The sequence below is a fragment of the Bubalus kerabau genome, chromosome 5 (genome assembly GCF_029407905.1).
Source record: "Bubalus kerabau isolate K-KA32 ecotype Philippines breed swamp buffalo chromosome 5, PCC_UOA_SB_1v2, whole genome shotgun sequence".
Lineage (NCBI taxonomy): Eukaryota > Metazoa > Chordata > Mammalia > Artiodactyla > Bovidae > Bubalus > Bubalus kerabau.
Window position 1 is genome coordinate 111,135,777 of NC_073628.1, and position 23,086 is coordinate 111,158,862.

Sequence of the window (23,086 nt, forward strand, 5' to 3'; positions counted from 1 at the left end):
AAGACTCTACACATGGACATCACCAGATGGTCAACACCGAAATCAGACTGATTATATTCTTTGCAGCCAAAGATGGAGAAGCTCTATACAGTCAGCAAAAACAAGACCAGGAGCTGACTGTGGCTCAGATCATGAACTTCTTATTGCCAAATTCAGACTGTAATTGAAGAAAGTAGGGAAAACCACTAGACCATTCAGGTATGACCTAAATCAAATCCCTTATGATTATACAGTGGAAGTGAGAAATAGATTTAAAGGCCTAGATCTGATAGATAGAGTGCCTGATGAACTATGGAATGAGGTCGTGACACTGTACAGGAGACAGGGATCAAGACCATCCCCATGGAAAAGAAATGCAAAAAAGCAAAATGGCTGTCTGGGGAGGCCTCACAAATAGCTGTGAAAAGAAGAGAAGCAAAAAGCAAAGGAGAAAAGGAAAGATATAAGCATCTGAATGCAGAGTTCCAAAGAATAGCAAGAAGAGATAAGAAAGCCTTCTTCAGAAATCAATGCAAAGAAATAGAGGAAAACAATAGAATGGGAAAGACTAGAGATCTCTTCAAGAAAATTAGAGATACCAAGGGAACATTTCATGCAAAGATGGGCTCAATAAAGGACAGAAAAGGTATGGACCTAACAGAAGCAGAAGATATCAAGAAGAGGTGGCAAGAATACACAGAAGAACTGTACAAAAAAGATCTTCATGACCGAGATAATCACGATGGTATGATCACTGACCTAGAGCCAGACATCCTGGAATGTGAAGTCAAGTGGGCCTTAGAAAGTATCACTATGAACAAAGCTAGTGGAAGTGATGGAATTCCAGTTGAGCTATTTCAAATCCTGAAAGATGATGCTGTGAAAGTGCTGCACTCAATATGCCAGCAAATTTGGAAAACTCAGCAGTGGCCACAGGACTGGAAAAAGTCAGTTTTCATTCCAATCCCAAAGAAAGGCAATGCCAAAGAATGCTCAAACTACCACACAATTGCACTCATCTCACATGCTAGTAAAGTAATGCTCAAAATTCTCCAAGCCAGGCTTCAGCAATACGTGAACCGTGAACTTCCAGATGTTCAAGCTGGTTTTAGAAAAGGCAGAGGAACCAGAGATCAAATTGCCAACATCCGCTGGATCATCGAAAAAGCAAGAGAGTTCCAGAAAAACATCTATTTCTGCTTTATTGGCTATGCCAAAGCCTTTGGCTGTGTGGATCACAATAAACTGTGGAAAATTCTGAAAGAGATGGGAATACCAGACCACCTGACCTGCCTCTTGAGAAATCTGTATGTAGGTCAGGAAGCAACAGTTAGAACTGGACATGGAACAACAGACTGGTTGCAAATAGGAAAAGGAGTACATCAAGGCTGTATATTATCACCCTGCTTATTTAACTTATATGCAGAGTACATCATGAGAAATGCTGGACTGGAAGAAACACAAGCTGGAATCAAGATTGCTGGGAGAAATATCAATAACCTCAGATATGCAGATGACACCACCCTTATGGCAGAAAGTGAAGAGGAACTCAAAAGCCTCTTGATGAAAGTGAAAGAGGAGAGTGAAAAAGTTGGCTTAAAGCTCAACATTCAGAAAATGAAGATCATGGCATCTGGTCCCATCACTTCATGGGAAATAGATGGGGAAACAGTGGAAACAGTGTCAGACTTTATTTTGGGGGGGCTCCAAAATCACTGCAGATGGTGACTGCAGCCATGAAATTAAAAGATGCTTACTCCTTGGAAGGAAAGTTATGACCAACCTAGACAGCATATTCAAAAGCAGAGACATTACTTTGCCAACAGAGGTCCGTCTAGTCAAGCCTATGGTTTTTCCTGTGGTCACATATGGATGTGAGAATTGGACTGTGAAGAAGGCTGAGTGCAGAAGAATTGATGCTTTTGAACTGTGGTGTTGGAGAAGACTCTTGAGAGTCCCTTGGACTGCAAGGAGATCCAACCAGTCCATTCTGAAGGAGATCAGCCCTGGGATTTCTTTGGAAGGAGTGATGCTAAAGCTGAAACTCCAGTACTTTGGCCACCTCATGCGAAGAGTTGACTCACTGGAAAAGACTCTGATGCTGGGAGGGATTGGGGACAGGAGAAGAAGGGGACAACAGAGGATGAGATGGCTGGATGGCATCACTGACTTGATGGACGTGAGTCTGAGTAAACTCCGGGAGTTGGTGATGGACAGGGAGGCCTGGCGTGCTACAATTAATGGGGTCGCAAAGAGTCGGACAGGATTGAGTGACTAAACTGAACTGAACAGGCAAGTATATTCAGTATCTTGTAATAACCTATAATGGAAAAGAATTAAGAAAAAGAACACACACACACCACCAAATATAAGCATACTGTAAATCAACTACAGTTCAATAAAAAAATAAAAAAAGACACAAAGCGGATTCATCCTCCCACCTCATCGCTTATCTGCCCAGTGACCATACCCCCACCCCAGAGGTATCCAGTTATTAATTTCTTTTCTGTAGCCTTCCAGAGATTTTTGCCTATAAAATACACATATGTATTCCCTCTCCCATGTTTCTTCTCCTACCCATTTTTTTCACATTTAACAATAGATTTTAGAGCTCTTTCTATATCCATGTTTAAAAGCTTCCACATTGTTTTAGGTTGCATAATATTCCACTATATGGAAGTGACAAGGTTCAGGAGATACTATCTCAAAATAGGGCTTCTCTGGCATACTGTTTATTTCAAGCAAAAGGAATCTGAGAAACAGCAGATGCAAGAAGGACTTTCTGACCTTCCCCTGAAACAGGTCATAAGACCCTCACATGAGAGGGTCCCTCCGTATACCCAGGGCATAAAGCAGCATGCTTATCTCTGGAGCCTGAGGAGCACTGAGAAGAATCTGAATAACTGGCCATGCTAAGTTTCCTTTAGTTTTCTATACATAGCTCATGCCTTTAGTCCTACCACATTTTCCCATAACTTACTGGGCTTCATTAATCCTAGCACAAAACCCACTTAGGTTTAAGTCCTTTGGTTCTTCTTTCCTTATGAAAACTCCTGTGTTGGGTAAAACTTACAAATTTGTATGCTTTTCTCTTGCTATTGACACAAGGGCCCCGGCTGAGAACTTTTTTCCTCCCCACAGATGCATCATGATTTATTATCCTGAGACCTACTGGTGGACAACTAGACCATACCTCACCAGTTATCATTATCAACAATGCTACAGTGAATAATGTCTTATGTAAATCATTTCATATGTATTTATATATATCAGCAGGGTAAAGTCCTGGAAGCAGAACTGCTGGGTCAATGGGTACTTTGAAATTGTCACTCAAAACTCATTTCTTAGAGGGTTCCTCGTTGTCGCATGTTTACATGGTGATAGCCAATAGTTCTAACAGTACACTCAGAGTACAGGCCATTAGAAACTCAAGTCTTTCCCAAACCAGAGCAGATATTACCTGTTCATTAAAGTACAGCTGTGGAAGATGATGATGGCTTCTTATAACTGCTGTTTTAGAAAAAACACATGTACAGCATGATACAGAACATAAAGCTGAAAATGAGACTACTAGACTAGAAAGATAACCTTTTTTCAACCTGTCAACAAAAGATAACTGCCTTCAATGCTCAAAGTCTCAAGGGGAAATACAACTCTAAAATCATCTTTTAGAAATAAGATAGCATGTATCAAATCGATATTGAAATTTCATTCATGACTGAGTCAAATGAGTACCATGGTCACAGTGGCTGGAAATAAGCGTCATGGAAAGAGGGCTCAGGCAAGGCATGGAAGGACTGACAGAATTCTGATGCAGTTAGGAAGCAGGGGAAGGGAAAGAAGGTGAAGTTTTTCCAAACCAAATGAGGAAATGGACAAGATTAGAGTGGTAAGGGCCAAGGAGGTCATTCTGGCTGAAAAACAATTCACCTGAAGGGGCAATGCAGTGTCTGCTGTTACCTATGAAACTAAAAGCAAAAGAGAATTAAAAACCAAAATGAAATATTTTCCCCTTCTTTTCCAGACTATCCCTAATCAGTGTTCTATCATCTCCTAACAGGTTTCTATTTAAGAAAAAACAAGAAACTTTTTATTCTTTCTGTGCTTTTTTTTTTTCTGACTATAAAGGCAATACACTCTTAAAATAAACATTTACTGGTCTCTTACATTAATTTCTTCTGTAATAGTTTATGTCCTTTGCCCACATTTCTATTATATTGTATTTTCTTGCCAGTTTATAACAGTGCTTTACATGTTAAGATTGCTTCTATTCTGTTCTGTACATATCCTAACCTACCCCTCTCTCTCACCCCTCTTCATCTCCTAAAACTATTCCATTGGACTTTCTTCAACTCATGGTCTACCATCATCAATATCTTCTAAATTCTCAACTTCTCTTAACAACTCCTCCAGATATTTGCTCAATACATTCCCCTATAGCTCTTTTTCTCCCATGACGGGGAGGAAGCTTTCTTGCTCTTTACTGCAGCTTCCAGACTGTCCCTCCTTCCTGAGAGGAAGCTGTGACTCTTGTGCCACGGGGTTAACCTTCCACCACTGCAGCCATCTACCACAGCCCCCACCATTCCCTTTCATTTTTCACTGTCAGTCCTGGCTGTCACTCCTTCTGTCTTAATTCCTGATGATCTCAACACAAGTGAAATCATACCCCGATCTCTCCATTCCTCGAACTCTTTTCCTCCAGTCATTTTGTCCTCCACTCCTCTTTTCCTATTTACTTCCATGCTGGACCTCTTTTATTCCCAGGAGGTGAAAGTTTTCTATTATCCAATTGTGTGTATCTCATACTCTATCACTTCTTTCTAGCATGTTTCTTCTAACACCCTAATAAGAGCCCCTCTGGAGCTTTTAATCCGTCGCTCCTACCAGCTTTTCACCTGTCTCTCAGCTGTTGACTTCCTGTCTCCCGCTTGTGTCCTTGGTTGCTGTCGTGTCCGACTCTTTGCCACCGCATGGACTGTAGCCCGCCAGGCTGCTCTGTCCATGGGGATTCTCCATGCAAGAATACTGGAATGGGTTGCCCATGCCCTCCTCCAGGGGATCTTCCCGACCCAGAGATCAAACTCAGGTCTCCCACAATGCACACGGATTCTTTACAGTCTCAGCCACCTGAATTCCATGGTCTGTAAACACAATACTGTCTTTCATACACCCTCAACTCCCTGATCCCTCTTTCACTTCACCTCATTGGCTCTAATCCTTGCCACTATTCTTGATGTACTCTTGACTATTTTACACCATCTCTTCTTTCTTTAAATCCCTGACACCTGCTCCCACATCCCCATGTTTAGCTGATAACTTCACTTTCTCTTTAAATACGAAATCAAAAGCATCTATAATCAGATATATAGAATAGACTTGTGGTTGCCAAGGGGGAGGGGGCATGGGGAAGGGCTGGATAAGGCGTTTGGAATTGGCAGATGCAAACTATTATATATAGAATGGAAAAACAACAAGGTCCTACTGTATAGCACAGGGAACTAAATTCAGTATCCTGTAATAAACCATAATGGAAAAGAATATGAAAAAATATGTGCAACTGAATCACTTACGTTAATAAATTAACATAACATTCTAAATCAACTCGACTTCAACAAAATAAATTTTTTAAAAAGCATCTGCAATCATATGCACTACATTCCCTCCTACTATTAAAGATCTGCTCTAATACAGTAGCCACTAACCGCACATGACTAGTGAGGCCTTGAAAAGTAACTAGAAGAATGCAATTCTAAATTTTATTTAATTTTAATTAATGAAAAAAAATCTAAACTTAAGCAAGGCAAACAATAAAAAGTTTTAGTTTTGATAGGACTACATTTTCCTTCTTAATCGTGAAAAATTTAAGAATCCAAACTAAGATGTACTCAAGTGTAAAATACAAACCTGATTTTGAAGATTTAGCATGAAAAAAAGAATGCAAGATCTCACACATCACATTTATAGATTACATGTTGAAATACAATATTTTTGATAAACGTATTTAAAATATTTTAATAAAATTAATTTCATCTGCTAATTACTTTTTTACATGTGGCTACTCGAAAACTGTAAGTTACAAATGTGGTTGGTATTTTATTTCTATTAGACAACGCCATTACAGAGTAACTGTTCATGTTCTGAAGACCAAATAATCTAACACTAAACTGATCACCTCTTGCCTACACAAGCTACAGCTTCAGCAATTCTTCCCTCTCCTACATTATTTATTTTCCCCCCCTCTACAGAATCTTTCCCTTTGACACAGAAACACGCACTGACTTCTGTCACGCTAAAAATAAAAAACACCACAAAACACCCACTCTTAACCCACCTCCTCTTCAGCTATTGACCCAATTTTTTGTTCCTTTTTGCAGCAAAACGTCTTCAAAGGTTCGTCTACGTGTGTAGTCTGTTTGCAGTTTGCAGGAAAGATAGAATATATTTCTTTCCTCCCATTCTGTCTCTAATACTTTCACCCCCACCACACCATCGAAACTGCTATACTGCAGGTTCCAACAATTTCCACGCTGCTAAACCCAACAGAGGGGCTACCAGGTGGCGCAGTGGTAAAGAATCCAATGAAGGAGTCCTTTACCAATGAAGGAGTCCCAAGAGACGCCAGTTTGAATTCCTGGGTCGGGAAGGTCTCCTGGAGGAGGGCGCGACAACCCACTCCAGTATTCTTGCCTGGAGAATCCAATGGACAGAGGAGTCCGGCGGGCTACAGTGTATGGGGTCGCAAAGAGTCAGAAGCGATTGAGCAGGCACGCACGCAAACCAAACAAGCAATTATCGGCCCTCTTTTAATTGACTTTAACCCGAGTTCCCCACTCGCTGCTCCTGGAGTGCTTTCAGGCCACCACGCTCTCCTCCCTCGTTCTGTTCAAGTCTCCTTTGCTCGGCTTTCTTTTAACTTTGGGAGGTTTGGGGGGCCTCATTTTTCAGACACCTTCTGTCTCCACCTACACTCGTAAAGTGGAGTCAGTCTGCAGGCTTTCAACTCCAGTCAGCTCTAAGTTTACAAATAACCCAATTTACATTTGCAGCTCGGCCCTCCCCGGAATCAAGCCGGAGGAAGGAAGTGGAGAGAGAGAGAACCCTGGAACAGGTCTGCACTGGGCGCTCCTGGTGGCAGAACAGTGGAGGACCTGTGGGTTTGGTAGTTCAAAGAAGGGGAGGAGGGTATAACGGCGCGGGCCAGACCTGCCGGACGATCCGCAGCAGACAGCCGAGCATGGAGGTAGCCATCTTGTTGACCGCAAATGTCAAACCGCTGCAACTTTATTAACACTGCCGCAGACAGCGAGGACACGAGGGGCGGGACCTGGGCCGCAGGGGGCGGGTCTTTAGCGTTCGGGAAGAAGGGGATAATTAATTGGATTAGCGTTCTCGCGGTATTCAACGGAATTTGGGCAAAATAACAATCTGGAAGCTTAGCTGTGATACTGATAGTGGACTGTGTCGCTCTTCACCTGTTCCTCCCTTCTTGAGCGGTTTACACACCCTCTTAAATTACCTTTGTCCTCATTCACCTCCTTTTCTTCCACCCTTTCTTACTTATCTGTTCACTGTCACCAATGTCTCTCTTTCAATTCTCGCTCAACCTGCTTCTCCTGTATCCTCCATTAGTTTAGGATGCTGCTTGCTAGAAGCCCACAGTTACGGCCAGTTCTTCCTCTGTCCAGTTCTTCCTTCTTCGTCCCTCGTGTCAATTTTGCAGATCTCTCTTTTCTCTCAGCTATAATGGTCATATAATCATGTTGGTAATGGCAATGCTGTAGTTCCATGTATATGTCTAGGACTTAAAAATATATATTTTAAAATATGTGTATTAGAATTTTAGGTGAAAAGCACTTAAAACATCCCCCCCCCCCCACCCCGGAGTGGGGGTTGGGTAGCGCGGAGCTTTGCCATTTTGTTAAAACTGCTGTTTTCAGTCTGTAGTACAAGGAACTTTCAGTTCATGTTTATAACAAAAGTCCTTGGGTCTGGAATGAACCTTTTGTGGAGCTCCTTTGTATAGCAAGCAAGGCCAGTACCACCCACCTGCTGTCCTCCCAAGACGAGTATCAGGGAGTATATGTTAGCTTGTCAAAGCTAGTATATTAATAGATGTGTTGATTTATTAATCGATGTCCCTGTGTGCCATTTACCTCTACATTATTGGACAGGAGTCTTCTGGAAAGGGAAGTTGAGGGCTGACTCCTTTCTTTAGAGGTTCAAGATTTTTGGAACATGGCTTATGATCTGGGGAGGGATTGACTGAGGCCAGCTGGCAGGAAAGACCAGCATGAGCTCTTATTAGGGTAGAATCAGAGAATTCCTGGACCAGTGTCAAGCAGGCATCTAATCCTAACTCTGCTGCTGCTACTGCTGCTAAGTCACTTCAGTTGTGTCCGACTCTGTGCGACCCCATAGATGGCAGCCCACCAGGCTCCCCTGTCCCTGGGATTCTCCAGGCAAGAACACTGGAGTGGGTTGCCATTTCCTTCTCCAATGCATGAAAGTGAAAGTTTAGTCGCTCAGTCGTGCCGACCCTCAGCGACCCCATGGACTGCAGCCTTCCAGGCTCCTCCATCCATGGGATTTTCCAGGCAAGAGTAGTAGAGTGGGGTGCCATTGCCTTCTCCGAATCCTAACTCGAGCGCATTTGATAACCTTTCTTTTCTCTCCCCACAGCTGAGGGTTATCTTCTGCAATTGGAATATGGAAGAACCGTTGTATTCTATTACAAGTTAATCACTAAAGGGATGCTACCTATAGGCTTAAATTATACATAATGGATGGTTTAGCTGTAAATAACCTTCCTGCCAATGCAGGAGACTTGTGTTCCATCCTTGGATTGGGAAGATGCCCTGGAGGAGGAAATGCAACCCACTCCAGTATTCTTGCCTGGAAAAAATATCCCATGGACAGAGGAGCCTGGCAGGCTACAGTCCATGGGATTGCACAGAGGTGGACAGGACTGCATAACTAAGCACACAGGCACATTTCTGGGAACCCTGTCTTTCGGATAATGAGAATTAAGTTAAGAAAAAAAACTTTATTTAGTTCACAGGAAACGTCCTGACCAGGCCTCTCTGTGAATGACTGAAGGAAGGAAGAAATTAACACATCCACTCTGGAATCTGGCTGGAGCCAAGACAACCCCCTCCTGTTTTAGTATAAAAGAAGCCTAAATTGTAACTTCAGGAAGATAGCTCTTTGGGGCACTAGTTTCCATCTTCTCCGTCTGCTAACTTTCTGAATAAGGTCACTGTTCCTTGTCCCAGTAACTTATCTCTTGATTTATTGTCCTGTTGTCTGGTGAGCAGTATGAACTTGGACTCAGTGATGTTGCCAAAATAGTAACACAATCAGCTAACAAAATAGGTGAGTCAATTTTATATGCAGCAGTCTTTTGCTTTCTTTCTGTAAAATTCATTCTGACAGCATCTTTAAACAGCTTTGTAACTTTTTAAAAAACTGTGGTAAAATATACATAGCTTAAAATTTACCATCTTAACTATTTTTATGTGTACAGTTGAATGGCATTAAGTACATTCACATTGTTGTACAAACATCATCGCTGTAGATCTTCAGAATATTTTTATCTTCCCAGACCAAAACTCTTTCCCCATTAATCAGTAACTTCCCATTACCCCTGCACCCTAGACTCTGGCAACCACCATTCTGCTTTCTGTCTCTGTAAGTTTGACTACTCTATGTACCTTACATAAGTGGAATCATACGCCTATTCTTTTGTGTCTGGCTTCTTAATATCCTCAAGGTTCATCCACGTTGCAGCATGCTTCAATACTTCCTCAGTTTTTATGACTGAATAATACTCCATTGTATGGATGTTACAGCATATTGTTTCTCTGTTCATCTGTTGATAGTCATTTACTTTGCTTCCACCTTTTGGCTATTGTGAATGCTTCTGTAGATATGTATGTATTTATGATATCTTAAATATGAGCCATGCCATGTAGGGCCACCCAAGACAGATGGGTCATGGTGGAGAGTTCTAACAAAATGTGGTCCACTAGAGAAGGAAATGGCAAACCACTTCAATATCCTTGCCTTGAGAACTCCATGAACAGTATGAAAAAGCAAAAAGATAGGACACTGAAAGATGAACTCCCCAGGTCAGTAGGTGCTCAATATGCTACTGGAGATCAGTAGAAAATAACTCCAGAAAAAATGAAGAGATGGAGCCAAAGTGAAAACAATACCCAGCTGTGGATGTGACTTGAGATAGAAAAAAGTCCAATGCTGTAAAGAGCGATATTGCATAGGCTCCTGGAATGTTACATCTGTGAATCAAGGCAAATTGGAAGTGGTCAAACAGGAAATGGCAAATGTGAACATTGATGTTTTAGGAATCAGTGAACTAAAATGGACGGGAATGGGTGAATTTGACTCAGATGACCATTATATCTACTACTGTGGGCAAGAATCCCTTAGAAGAAATGGAGTAGCCCTCACAGTCAACAAGAGAGTCTGAAATGCAGTACTTGGATGCAGTCTCAAAAATGACAGAATGACCGCTGTGTGTTTCCAAGGCAAACCATTCAATATCACAGTAATCCAAATCTGTGCCCGGACCAGTAATGCTGAAGAAGCTGAAGTTGAATGATTCTATGAAGACCTACAAGACCTTCTAGAACTAACACCCAAAAAAGATGTCCCTTTCATTATAGAGGACTGCAATGCAAAAGTAGGAAGTCAAGAAACACCTGGAGTAACAGGCAAATTTGGCCTTGGAGTACAAAATGAAGCAGGGCAAAAGCTAATAGAGTTTTGCCAAGAGAACGTACTGGTCATAACAAACATCCTATTCCAACAAAACAAGAGAAGACTCTACACATGGACATCACCAGATGGTCAATACTGAAATCAGATTGATTATATTCTTTGCAGCCAAAGGTGGAGAAGCTGTATACAGTAAGCAAAAACAAGACTGGGAGCTGACTGTGGCTCAGATCATGAACTCCTTATTGACAAATTCAGACTGAAATTGAAGAAAGTAGGGAAAACCACTAGACCATTCAGGTATGACCTAAATCAAAGCCCTTATGATTATGTAGTGTAAGTGAGAAATAGATTCAAGGGATTAGATTTATAGAGTGCCTGAAGAACTATAGACAGAGGTTCATGACACTGTACAGGAGGCAGTGATCAAGACCATCCCCAAGAAAAAGAAATGCAAAAGGCAAAATGATAGTCTGAAGAGGCTTTACAAATAGCTGTAAATAGATGTAATAGATGGACAGGGAGGCCTGGCATGCTGCAGTCCATGGGGTGGCAAAGAGTCAGACACGACTGAGCGACTGAACTGAACTGAACTGAATGATATCTTAAATAGTATTACTGTGTTATTAGCCTCTTTTTCTTTAGAAGAGATTAAAGCTATGCTCCCTGGCTATTTGACAAAAAGTGGGGAAGGCTGTTGACCTTACGGTTCTGGAATTCTAAGATCAGGAGAACCATCATCATTCATTCATTTATTCCTTCAGTTCAGTTCAGTTCAGTTGCTCAGTTGTGTCTGATCTTTGTAACCCCGTGAACTGCAGCATGCCAGGACTCCCTGTTCATTACTAACTCCCAGAGTTTACTCAAACTCATGTCTATTGAGTTGGTGATGTCATCCAACCGTCTCATCCTCTGTTGTCCCCTTCTCCTCCTGCCTTCAATCTTTCCCAGAATCAGGGTCTTTTCAAATGAGTCAATTCTTCGCATCAGGTTGCCAAAGTATTGGAGTTTCAGCTTCAGCATCAGTCCTTCCAATGAATACCCAGGACTGATCTCCTTTAGGATGGACTGGTTGGATCTCCTTGCAGTCCAAGGGACTCTCAAGAGTCTTCTCCAAAACCACAGTTCAAAAGCATCAATTCTTTGGCACTCAGCTTTCTTTATAGTCCAACTCTCACATCCATACATGACTACTGGAAAAACCCATGGCTTTGACTAGATGGACCTTTGTTGACCAAGTAATGTCTCTGCTTTTGAATATGCTGTCTGGGTTGGTCATAGCTTTTCTTCCAAGGAGCTAGCATCTTTTAATTTCATGGCTCCAGTCACCATCTGCAGTGATTTTGGAGCCCAAGAAAATAAAGTCTGACACTGTTTCCACTGTTTCCCCATCTATTTGCCATGAAGTGATGGGACCAGATGCCATGATCTTAGTTTTCTGAATGTTGGGTTTTAAGCCAACTTTTTCACTCTCCTCTTTCATTTTCATCAAGAGGCTCTTTAGTTCTTCACTTTCTGCCATAAGGGTGCTGTCATCTGCATATCTGAGGTTATTGAGATTTCTCCTGGCAATCTTGATTCCAGCTTGTGCTTCTTCCAGCCCAGCGTTTCTTGTGATGTACTCTGCATGTAAGTTAAATAAGCAGGGTGACAATATACAGCCTTGATGTACTCCTTTTCCTATTTGGAACCAGTCTGTTGTTCCATGTCCAGTTCTAACTGTTGCTTCCTCACTGCATACAGATTTCTCAAGAGGCAGGTCAGGTGGTCTGGTATTCCCATCTCTTGAAGAGTTTTCCTCAGTTTGTTGTGCTCCATGCAGTCAAAGGCTTTGGCATAGTCAATAAAGCAGAAATAGATGTTTTTCTGGAACTTCTTGCTTTTTTGATGATCCAGCGGATGTTGGCAATTTCATCTCTGGCAATTTGATCCTCTGCCTTTCATAAATCCAGCTTGAACATCTGGAAGTTCATGGTTCATGTACTGCTGAAGCCTGGCTTGGAGAAATTTGAGCATTACTTTACTAGCATGTGAGATGAGTGCAATTGTGTGGTATTTTGAACATTCAAAATAAACATTCAAAAAGAATTTGAACATTCTTTGGCATTGCCTTTCTTTGGGATTGGAATGAAAACTGACCTTTTCCAATCCTGTGACCACTGCTGAGTTTTCCAAATTTGCCGGCATATTGATTGTAGCACTTTCACAGCGTCATCTTTTAGGATTTGAAATAGCTCAACTGGAATTCCATCACCTCCACTAGCTTTGTTAATTGTGATGCTTCCTAAGGCCCACTTGACTTCACATTCCAGGATGTCTGGCTCTAGGTGAATGATCATACCATTTGATCATCTGGGTCATGAAGATCTTTTTTGTATAGTTCTTCTGTGTACTCTTGCCACTTCTTCTTAGTATTTTCTGCTTCCATTAGATCTATACCATTTCTGTCCTTTATTGAGCCCATCTTTGCATGAAATGTTCCCTTGGTATCTCTAATTTTCTTGAAGAGATCGCTAGTCTTTCCCATTCTATTGTTTTCCTCTATTTCTTTGCACTGATCACTGAAGAAGGCTCTCTTATCTTTCCTTGCTGTTCTTTGGAACTCTGCATTCAAATGAGTGTATCTTTCCTTTTCTCCTTTGCTTTTCATTTTGCTTCTTTTCACAGCATTCATTCAACAAACGTGTATTAAATGTCTATCATGTACTATGGTATATGTGTGTGAGGTAGGATGACAGAAAAAAAAACCCCTGTCAGTCTGATGCAATTCAGCATGATAAATTTAGATGTAGTTGAAGATACCCACTATTGCCACTTTTATTGCCTTTGTTTTTTTCCATATAGTCTTTCCTTTAGAAAAGACTTAAAAATTATTTTTGGAGACAGAGATGTATAGAACAGTCTTTTGGATTCTGTGGGAGAGGGAGGAGGGGATGATTTGGGAGAATGGCATTGAAACATGTATAATATCATTTAAGAAACAAATCATCAGTCCAGGTTTGATGCAGGATACAGGATGCTTGGGGCTGATGCACTGGGATGACCCAGAGGGATGGTACGGGGAGGGAGGTGGGAGGGGGGTTCAGGATGGGGAACACATGTACACCTGTGGTGGATTCATGTTGATGTATGGCAAAACCAATACAAATTGTAAAGTAATTAGCCTCCAATTAAAATAAATAAATTTAAATTAAAAAAAGTTTAAAAAATTACTTTTGGAGTAAAAAGTTTAAAATTTAATTGTTAAATGTTTTGAGGTTTGTTTGTGAGAGACTGTATTAGCTGCTGTTTGATTCTGTAAAATAACAAGAATCATTGTACGTATGATGAAATTGAGGCACAGAGAGGTTAGACGACTTGCTGGGCTCGTGGAGCTCGTCCCAGGCCGGGTCTATGACTGTGATCCTCACTCAACAATGGGGAAGCAACAGTTCAAGGACAAAGCCTGCAGCACTGTCATGGGATCCTTACTTATCACCTTATCGGTTGGTTAAAGTATAGACTGTGGCATTTCAATCCAAGCCCTCAATGCAAATTTTCTTAAAATAATACTAAAATTTATATAAAAGAACAAGTGGGATTGGAAAGAGATAGAAAGCTATGAAACTTTCAAAGAGGAAAATAATGAATAGTCTTGCTCTATCAGATGTTAAAATGCCATATATTATAAAGCCATAGTGATTAGACTAGTGTGATACTGATAAAAAAAACACAACAGACCAGTAAATAAACTAGCTTAGATAGGTCAGAAAGAAACACAAATGTAATTACAATTTGTTATATATTAAAGGAAGCATAAAAATCACTGAATGAGTGATACTGGAAAAACTGTTAAAGAATAACTGGGAAAAACTTTTAATTATATATTTACCACTTACCATTGGTCAAAATAAATTTTAGCTAAAGAGTTAAATGCTCACAAAGCCTTAAAATAGAAAAAAAGACAGGTGAACATATTTTTAAACTTAAATCTCAGTAGATAATTCTCCAAATGTCTAATAAGAAGTATCCATTCTCATTAGTTTCTAAGAGAATGCAAATTAAAACGATGACAATTCAATCTTGCAAATTAACAAAGGTTAAAAAAAAGTTCAGTGTTGTTATCTGTGTGGGGAAATGGGGAATTTCATATCCTAGAGGTAGAAATATAAATTGGTATAACTTCTCTACAAAATAATTTAGCAAGAGCCTATTCCAAGTTGTTATCTATTGACCCAGTTATACTATTTTTAGGAATCTATCCCAAAGAAATACTGAGTAACTCTAAAATTTATATACAAGGACACATACCCTGGGATTATTTATAATATGGACAAATTAATAACTTAAAAGTCTAGCAGTAGGGGGAGAGTTAAATGAACTAAGAAATAACATGTTATAATTCTAGTTTTTAAAAAAATCTGATGGGTTCCAAAATTTTAAATGTATATTTAAAGATACAGGAATGTTTATAGGTTAGATACGCAAATATACAGGTAGATAGAAGAAAGGTGAAGAAGGAAGTATACTTGAATACTAATAGGTGAGTGGCCAGATTACTGGTTACATTTATGTTCGAAAAATGTTTTCAGTTTCCTTATGATGTACACAAAATGTTGATTTAAAAATGTCAACCTGTCCTTGTTTTTTATGCCTCTATTATTTCACCCAAAATATTTGAAAAATGTGTTTCTCAGAGGGAAAGGCCATGATATGATCCCAATTAGGGGATAGGCTGTGCTAACCCTTGGGGACAGGCACAGTAAGAATCCAGGGATGCCCTCAGTTCAGTTCAGTTCAGTCACTCAGTCATGTCCGACTCTTTGCGACCCCATGAATCACAGCACGCCAGGCCTCCCTGTCCATCACCAACTCCCAGAGTCCACTCAAACTCACATCCATTGAGTCAGTGATGCCATCCAGCCATCTCATCCTCTGTCGTCCCCTTCTCCTCCTGCCCCCAATCCCTCCCAGCATCAGAGTCTTTTCCAATGAGTCAGCTCTTTGCATGAGGTGGCCAAAGTACTGGAGTTTCAGCTTTAGCATCATTCCTTCCAAAGAACACCCAGGACTGATCTCCTTTAGAGTGGACTGGTTGGATCTCCTTGCAGTCCAAGGGACTCTCAAGAGTCTTCTCCAACACCACAGTTCAAAAGCATCAATTCTTTGGCGATCAGCCTTCTTCACAGTCCAACTCTCACATCCATACATGACCACTGGAAAAACCATAGCCTTGACTAGCCGGACCTTTGTTGGCAAAGTAATGTCTCTGCTTTTGAATATGCTATCTAGGTTGGTCATAACTTTCCTTCCAAGGAGTGAGCGTCTTTTAATTTCATGGCTGCAATCACCATCTGCCATGATTTTGGAGCCCCCCAAAATAAAGTCTAACACTGTTTCCACTATTTCCCCATCTATTTCCCATGAAGTGATGGGACCAGATGCCATGATCTTCGTTTTCTGACTGTTGAGCTTTAAGCCAACTTTTTCACTCTCCTCTTTCTGCCCTACTCCTTCCTATTTAGTTCCAATCATTCAGTCATTCACTGCCCCTTTGGCCTTCATTTTTCTGACTCCTTAGTGTCTACCATCAAATAAGTTGCTCCTTTGGCATTTAGTCTATACCTAATATGGGACTGATCATTTCCTTTGCCTTTCTGTTTTTTTTTTGGGGGGGGGGGTGGGCAAGGATTATTTAATTATTCTTTTTGTTGTTGTTTAGTTGCTAAGTTGTGTCTGACTCTTTGTGGCCCCATGGACTGTAGCCTGTCAGGCTCCTCTGTTCAGTGGGATTTCCCAGGCAAGAATACTGGAGTGGGTTTCCATTTCCTTCTCCAAGGGATCTTCCAACCCAGGGATCTCCTTCATTGGCAGGCAGATTCTTTACCACCGAGCAATCAAGGAAGACCCAAGTATTCCTTTTTATTGCTTTGTAATTGATAAATAACAGGCTTAACTTGACTGTAGCCTTGGGAGTTGCAGAATCAGAACATTGACCTTGGTTTATGCCTGTGCCTAGAGACCTTATCTGGCTCAGGCTGACTCAGCAACTTCCTAGGACCTGAACACTCTGCCCGCTTCACCCCCGCAGTGCTTTGCCATTCACGATGCTCTCCTAGAGCGGCCTCCAGGGCCAGGGAAAGCTGGATATGGTTTGACTCCAAGAACCAGACTTCTTGGGGCTTTCAGTGGTCTGTATATAGGGAAGGGCAAGAGGAGCAACAAAGAGAAAGAAAGTGGGAGTGAAAGAAAAGACAGTGTTGGAGGTTGGAGGGAGAAAGGCACACACAGACATACATACACACACAACCATTTTCAACCCAGGCTCTGATATGGTGTGTATGGATAGTCTAACTTTATTAAACACCACCAGCTGAATAGTAGTCCTACTGGCCTACCAGCTTGACTGTGGAGTGCAATGGCCTCAGCACTTCTCTAAGCAGGTGCTTGCAGCTCTGCCTGCTGGAGCTGCATGCTATGCATGGGATTGAACACAAGGTGGCAGTAGTAGCACATTGGAGCGCCAAGGTCTGCCAGCAAACTGGAAATGCGTGCAGCGCGCGCACACACACACAAACACATTCACTGCCAGCAAACTGGAAACACACACACACCTGTTCTCCAAATACAATGATGACATGTTATCTATCATCAGATAGGACCTGTGTTTACAATTGAGTTTGCCTCTTTTGTTTTGTTTTGCCTCCAAGATCCCTTGGAGAAGGGAATGGCTACCCATTCCAGTATGCTTGCCTGGAGAATTCCACGGACAGAGGAGCCTGGTGGGCTACCGTCCATGGAGTTGCAAAGAGTCAGACACGACTGAGCGACTAACACTTGCCTCTTTTGTAGGACTCAACGACTGGACAGGCCACATGATTTGTAGGGCTCAGTGCAAAATAAAAATGTAGGGCCCGTTGTTCATAAAGGAGGAAAAAGCTGCAGTTAACCTTAGTGAAATGTAAAGTGGAGCTCAGGAGCAGTGAGACAGCACCTCACACGGGCTTACCTCGGGCACCTCTCACCTCTTGGCCTGGGACGTCCCTGAGGTTGACATGGGACACCGGAGGAACCGGGGGATAGCTCAGCTCTCACGGGTGCATGACCACCAACTGCAGGACAGTAGATGCCCGTGGGACACCCTGAACCAACAGGTGATGGAAGACTGTGACTAACATGCTTCGTGTGACTCCTGGAAGCTATAAGCGATAGGGAAGTCCTTTCAGCAACGTGGTAATGCATCTTTGTGCTGCCTTTTCCCTCTTTCTCGATCACCATCCTCACTCCTCACTCCTGCTCACCAGGGTTGCTGGCCAAACCAACTACTTGCACATAAACCTCTATCGAAGAATCTGCTTTTGCAGGTGGTGGAGGAGTAGGGGGAACTCAGGCTGAGACAAAAATATCCCATCCAACAGATCATTCAAATCTTGTTGATTCTACTTCTTTTTCATTTTTATTATTTTATTATTATTATTATTTTTTGCCTCACCGTGTGGCATGTGGGATCTTAAGTCTCCCGACTAGGGATTGAACCCACACCCCTTGCAATGGAAGTGCTGAGTCTTAACCCCTGGACTGCCAGGAAAGTACTGGCAGTCATTCTGCTGCTGATCATCCTTTTATTTTCTCCCGTCCTACTCCTGCTCCTCTTGGTCAGATCCTCTTTATCTCCACCTGAACTGGATTCGTAACTGCTCTTTTTGCCTCCTTTTTTTTAAAAAACAAAAAACTTAACCCACCTCCTTTTGGTGAAATGCAAATAGCTCCTGCCATATCAACAAACAGGAAATGTCACAGCCGTCCTCGATTTCGGGCCTCCGAAAGTGAATGAGGGCTCCCAAAACTGAGATCCAGTGGACGCTGCCACACCCCATGGTGATTGCTGAGGAGCTGGGGGAATGCAAGAAGCAGCCATCTGCCACTTGGGCCGCTCCTTAAGGTGAACAAAGAAACAGGATTGGCTCCAGATAGCTGAGGTGCATATGAAAGGAATGAATTCATGGAGCCCAGAGGCTTGCATCTTCCAACACACAGAATGCTAAATTCCTTAACTTGTATCTGATCTTTGATATTCAGATTGCCTATTGCCTGTGTTGCAAACTTGTATATAGCCTGACTTCCCCTCCTGCCTCCTTGGAGCAGATTTCTCAGAGCTACTGATATGTTGTCTTCTGGCCTTGGAGCCCTAAACATTCCCACCAAATAATTCTCTACTTTCAGATCATCATTGTATTTTTTAGTCGACATTTCCCCCCAAAACCTCCCTGCTTTTCTGCTGCCAGAGTAAACTTTCTCACACATTACGACTCACTTTTGGTAGCTTGCTTTCTCTTATAAAATAAAGTCCAGCCCTCTGCAGCAGCGCCCTTTCCATCCCTCCAGGCACCTCTAACCACAATGGATAATCCCCTTTCCAACGTTCCCCTTGGTGGCCTTTTCTCAAAAAGATTTTATTTTAGGCAGCCTTTCCACCCAGTTCAATTTAGTTCACTAAGTGCTTAATTGAACTCCAAGAACACCATAGTTTCTGTCATCTAAGGAGGTGAGGAGCAGATGACAAGATGGGTGGGTGGGGAAAGATACTTCAAGTTACTGGGGTTAGCACTGTATCTGTCATGTGTCAACACAATCCCACGAAAAGGTTTTTGGCTAAGCCACCCCAGTGGAGGAGACTGAAAATACTTTTTCACCAGGCCAAAACCACTGCTGGAACTTTGCTAGGGAGATAGGAAAATTTGCGTTTGTAGAACTTGAGATCTTGTGTATCAACCAGGTTCTGAGAGGGGGTAAATGTATCCTTTTTATTTTTACATTAATCATAAAGACTGGTCTCTAAATGAAGGTGATGTGATTAATATCTTGCACATTTTAAATCAGTGGCGGCGGATATCATCCCCAACTTACAAAAATGTGTTACATTCTCTTCCCAAGCAGTTCCAAGGAGATGCTCATTTTCTGAGTCTCATTTTCCATATCTTCCTGATACTGGGGACTTGGAATTGCTGATTTTTCACCTCTCTTGTTCTGCCAGCAGGCTAGGTACGGTGTACAAGTTGGCACTGCCTAAGGAGGCGATGACCTGATTCTGGGCCCCTCGTTTTGCCAAGCCTGGCTGCCTGGCTCGCAGCTATACTGCTTTCCTTTAATTCTGCTATGATCCAGAGATGTCAAGTAAGTTGGTGCTTGAGAAAGAAATGGTTCCAGATAATCTCATTTAACCAGTGAGGCACAGCTCAGCAGGACACTCACTGCCAATCCGTCCGTCCAGCTCCCAGGATTCATAATCCCAGTCATGGCCTTCGTATCTGTGTGCAGAGGAAACTGCTGTCAAGTCCTCTTTCTATTTTAGCTACCTACCTCTTTCTCTCAAGCTAATTCCCCATTCTAAGGACCTGGTTTACTTTCCCTCATTGTATTCATTTCCTGTGGCTGCCAGAACAAATTGCTCCAGACTGGGTGACTTAAAACAGTAGAAACTTATTCTCCCAGGGTCTGGAGGCCAGAAGTCCAAAATCAAATGTCAGGGGGTCCCACTCCCTCCAAAGACCCTAGGGGAGGCTCCTTTCTCTTCCAGCTTCTGGTAGCACCTGGCCTTCCTTGGCTTGTGGCATCATTATTCCAACCTCTGCTCCTCACTTCCCCTGCCCCTCCTCGCTCTGTCTTCGCATTCTTTTCTGCCTCTTATAAGAACATTTTCATTTGAATGTTTGCCATTTGGATGATCTCATCTCAGTCTTACCTTAATAACATCTGGAAAGACCGCATTTTCAAATACAGTCATATTCTGGGTTGTGGATTCACATGAATATTGGGGGTGGGTTAGTGAGGACACTATTCAACCCACTACACACACCAGCTTTGTCAAGATGCCATTGCAGCGGGTCTACTGCTAATGCTCTTTCCAGCCTCATTTCCAAGGTCCTCTTTTCCTATCTGACTCCATTAGGAGTGACTAATAATATGTGCGCGCAATATTCACCCATTCTGAATTTCTAAAGAGATATCCAAGGGTAAACACATATTTACTAGAATTTCTCATGGTGTAAAGTCAAGGTTAGGGACGATGGGACTGATATACTCATATACAGCTCTTTCAGTAACATACTTGGTTGACATATTTCCCCCAGCTGTCTATATATATATATATATGAAAAATGCAAATACTATAAATATCTATAATATCTAAATATACTATGTATATTATTAATATAATTAATACAATTATTAATTTGTATTATTTTCCTCTACTTTTAAATTTTTTTCATGACTTTTTAAAAATCACTTTTTTTAAAAAAATTATTTTTAATTGAAGGATAATTGCTTTACAATATTGCTTTGGTTTCTGCCATACACCAACATGAATTAGCCACAGATATACATATGTCCCTTCCCTCGTGAACCTCCCTTCCAGCTCCCACCCCTTTCCGTCCCTCTAGGTTGTTACAGAGCCCTGGTTTGAGTTCCCTAAGTCAGCAACACATTTCCATTGGCTATCTATTTTACATATAATAGTGTATCTGCTTCCATGCTCTTCTCTCCATTTCGTCTCACCCTTTTCTTCTTCTCCTCCATCCATGTCCATAGTCTGTTTCCTATGTCAAATTTGTTTTTAATTGGTAGATAATTGCTTTACAGAGTTGTGTTGGTTTCTGCCGTACACAATACGAATCAGTCATAATTACTTATATTCCCTCCCTCATGAGCCTCCCTTCCCTCTCCCATCCCTCCCTTCCAGGTCGTCCCAGAGTGCAAGGCTGGGCTCCCTGTGTTATACAGAAGCTTCCCACAAGTTATCTGTTTTACACATGCTAGGGTGTACATGTCGATGCTACTTTCTCAATTCCTCCTACTCTCTCTGTCCCCCGCTGTGTACATAAGTCTTTTCTCTGCGTCTCCATCTCCATTTCTTCCCTATAAATAGGTTCAACAATACTATTTTTTCCAATCCCACATGAAAGAAAGAAAGTGACTGTGAAAGTCACTCAGTCATGTCCGACTCTGTGTGGCCCCATGGGCTATAGCCATGGACTGAATATATATATGCATATATATTCCAGTTATATGTATTCTTTTCAGATCCTTTTCCATTATAGTCTACTACAAGATATTCAATATAATTTCTGTGCTATACAGTAGGACCTTGTTTTTTTTTTTTTTAACCTATTCTGCATATAGTAGTGTATATCTGTTAATCCCAAACTTCTAATTTATCTCTCCCCTTCCCATTTGGTAACCATAAGTTTGTTTTCTGTGTCTGTGAATCTGTTTCTGTTTTGTAATTTCCGTTTCTAAAATAAATCAGGACAAAGTTTAAATTCACCCAGTTTGCCTGACAACTGATAAACTCAGCAGAAGACAAGCATATCCAGGAACATTTTTCTTAGTCTGACCATGTTAGCCTGGAGGTAGGGGGTGGGGAAAAACTTAAGGATTATGGGTTTCTGGGAGAAAGCCATGGAGAGGGCTGTTGGACAGACATGTAAAGTGTACTTTACAGGGATGTAAAGTGCCTGCTCTCCTCTTGCTTCTTCGCAGGCCTCAGCACAGACCAGGGTCGTGAGGACACAATACGCACTTCCACTCTGGGGCTGCTGGGTGGTCTGCAGGGTCGTACCACGCATCTTCTCCAAAAAACGGGGCCTCTGCCTTGTTGCTGGCATCAACAGGACTTGCCCTGTGATTTGCAGAGGTTTTCTACCCTTGAAATCTCATTAACTTCTGATTCTTTGGTATTTTTGTCCCTACAGCTACTAAAAGCAGTGTATTTCAGCTAGGTTGCTAGTATTTTGCCTTTTCATTTGGATTTGAAATGTAGAAAACCTAGGAAGAGAAGAAAGGGGAAAAAAAGAAAAAGAGGAAACAATGTGAAAAAAAGAAGCTGCTTTCCTATCAGCTGTTTATTCCCCCAACTCAAACTCTACCAAGAACATTGCAAAAGAAAACGGGTGTGACCTTGTCCCTGAAACCGCACGGAACATTTTGCTTTAGCTGGGGCCACAAGCAGCCAGACGGATAGCATCTTGGAAGTCCCTGAGTTGGATCCAAAACCTCATAGTGTAAGTGTAGACTTCCCTCTGGTAGGAGGAGAAGGAGGCACCCCCACAGCTGGAGAGGCAGGAGTGAGCAACAGAATCAGCTTGATGATCAAGAGGACCATGACCAGGGGGAAAAGGTGAGGGGAGGGATAAATTGGGAGATCGGGATTAACGTATGTGCTGTGCTTAGTGGCTCAGTCGTGCCTGACTTTGTGACCCCATGGATTGTAGCCTGCCAGGCTCCTCTGTCCATGGGGATTCTCCAGGCAAGAATGCTGGAGTGAGTTGTCATGCCCTCCTCCAAGGGCTCTTCCCAACCCAGGGATTGAACCCAGGTCTCCCTCATTGCAGGT

The 23,086-nt window shown here is 42.0% G+C and overlaps 1 protein-coding gene and 1 long non-coding RNA gene across 2 annotated transcripts in view; one reads left to right on the plus strand and one right to left on the minus strand.

Annotated features, from left to right (window-relative positions):
• MRPS14 (mitochondrial ribosomal protein S14) overlaps nucleotides 1–23,086 on the minus strand; it is a 51,974-nt gene that overhangs the window by 9,618 nt on the left and 19,270 nt on the right. Inside the window, exon 2 of the mRNA XM_055582733.1 lies at nucleotides 7,186–7,240. Coding sequence (XP_055438708.1) covers nucleotides 7,186–7,230 — 45 coding nt within the window. The 5' untranslated portion in view covers nucleotides 7,231–7,240. The remainder of the gene's footprint in view (nucleotides 1–7,185; nucleotides 7,241–23,086) is intronic.
• On the plus strand, nucleotides 6,961–9,986 carry LOC129653242 (uncharacterized). The gene is made up of 3 exons (XR_008714999.1): nucleotides 6,961–7,090; nucleotides 9,034–9,354; nucleotides 9,752–9,986. It is a non-coding gene; the product is annotated as an uncharacterized LOC129653242 (long non-coding RNA).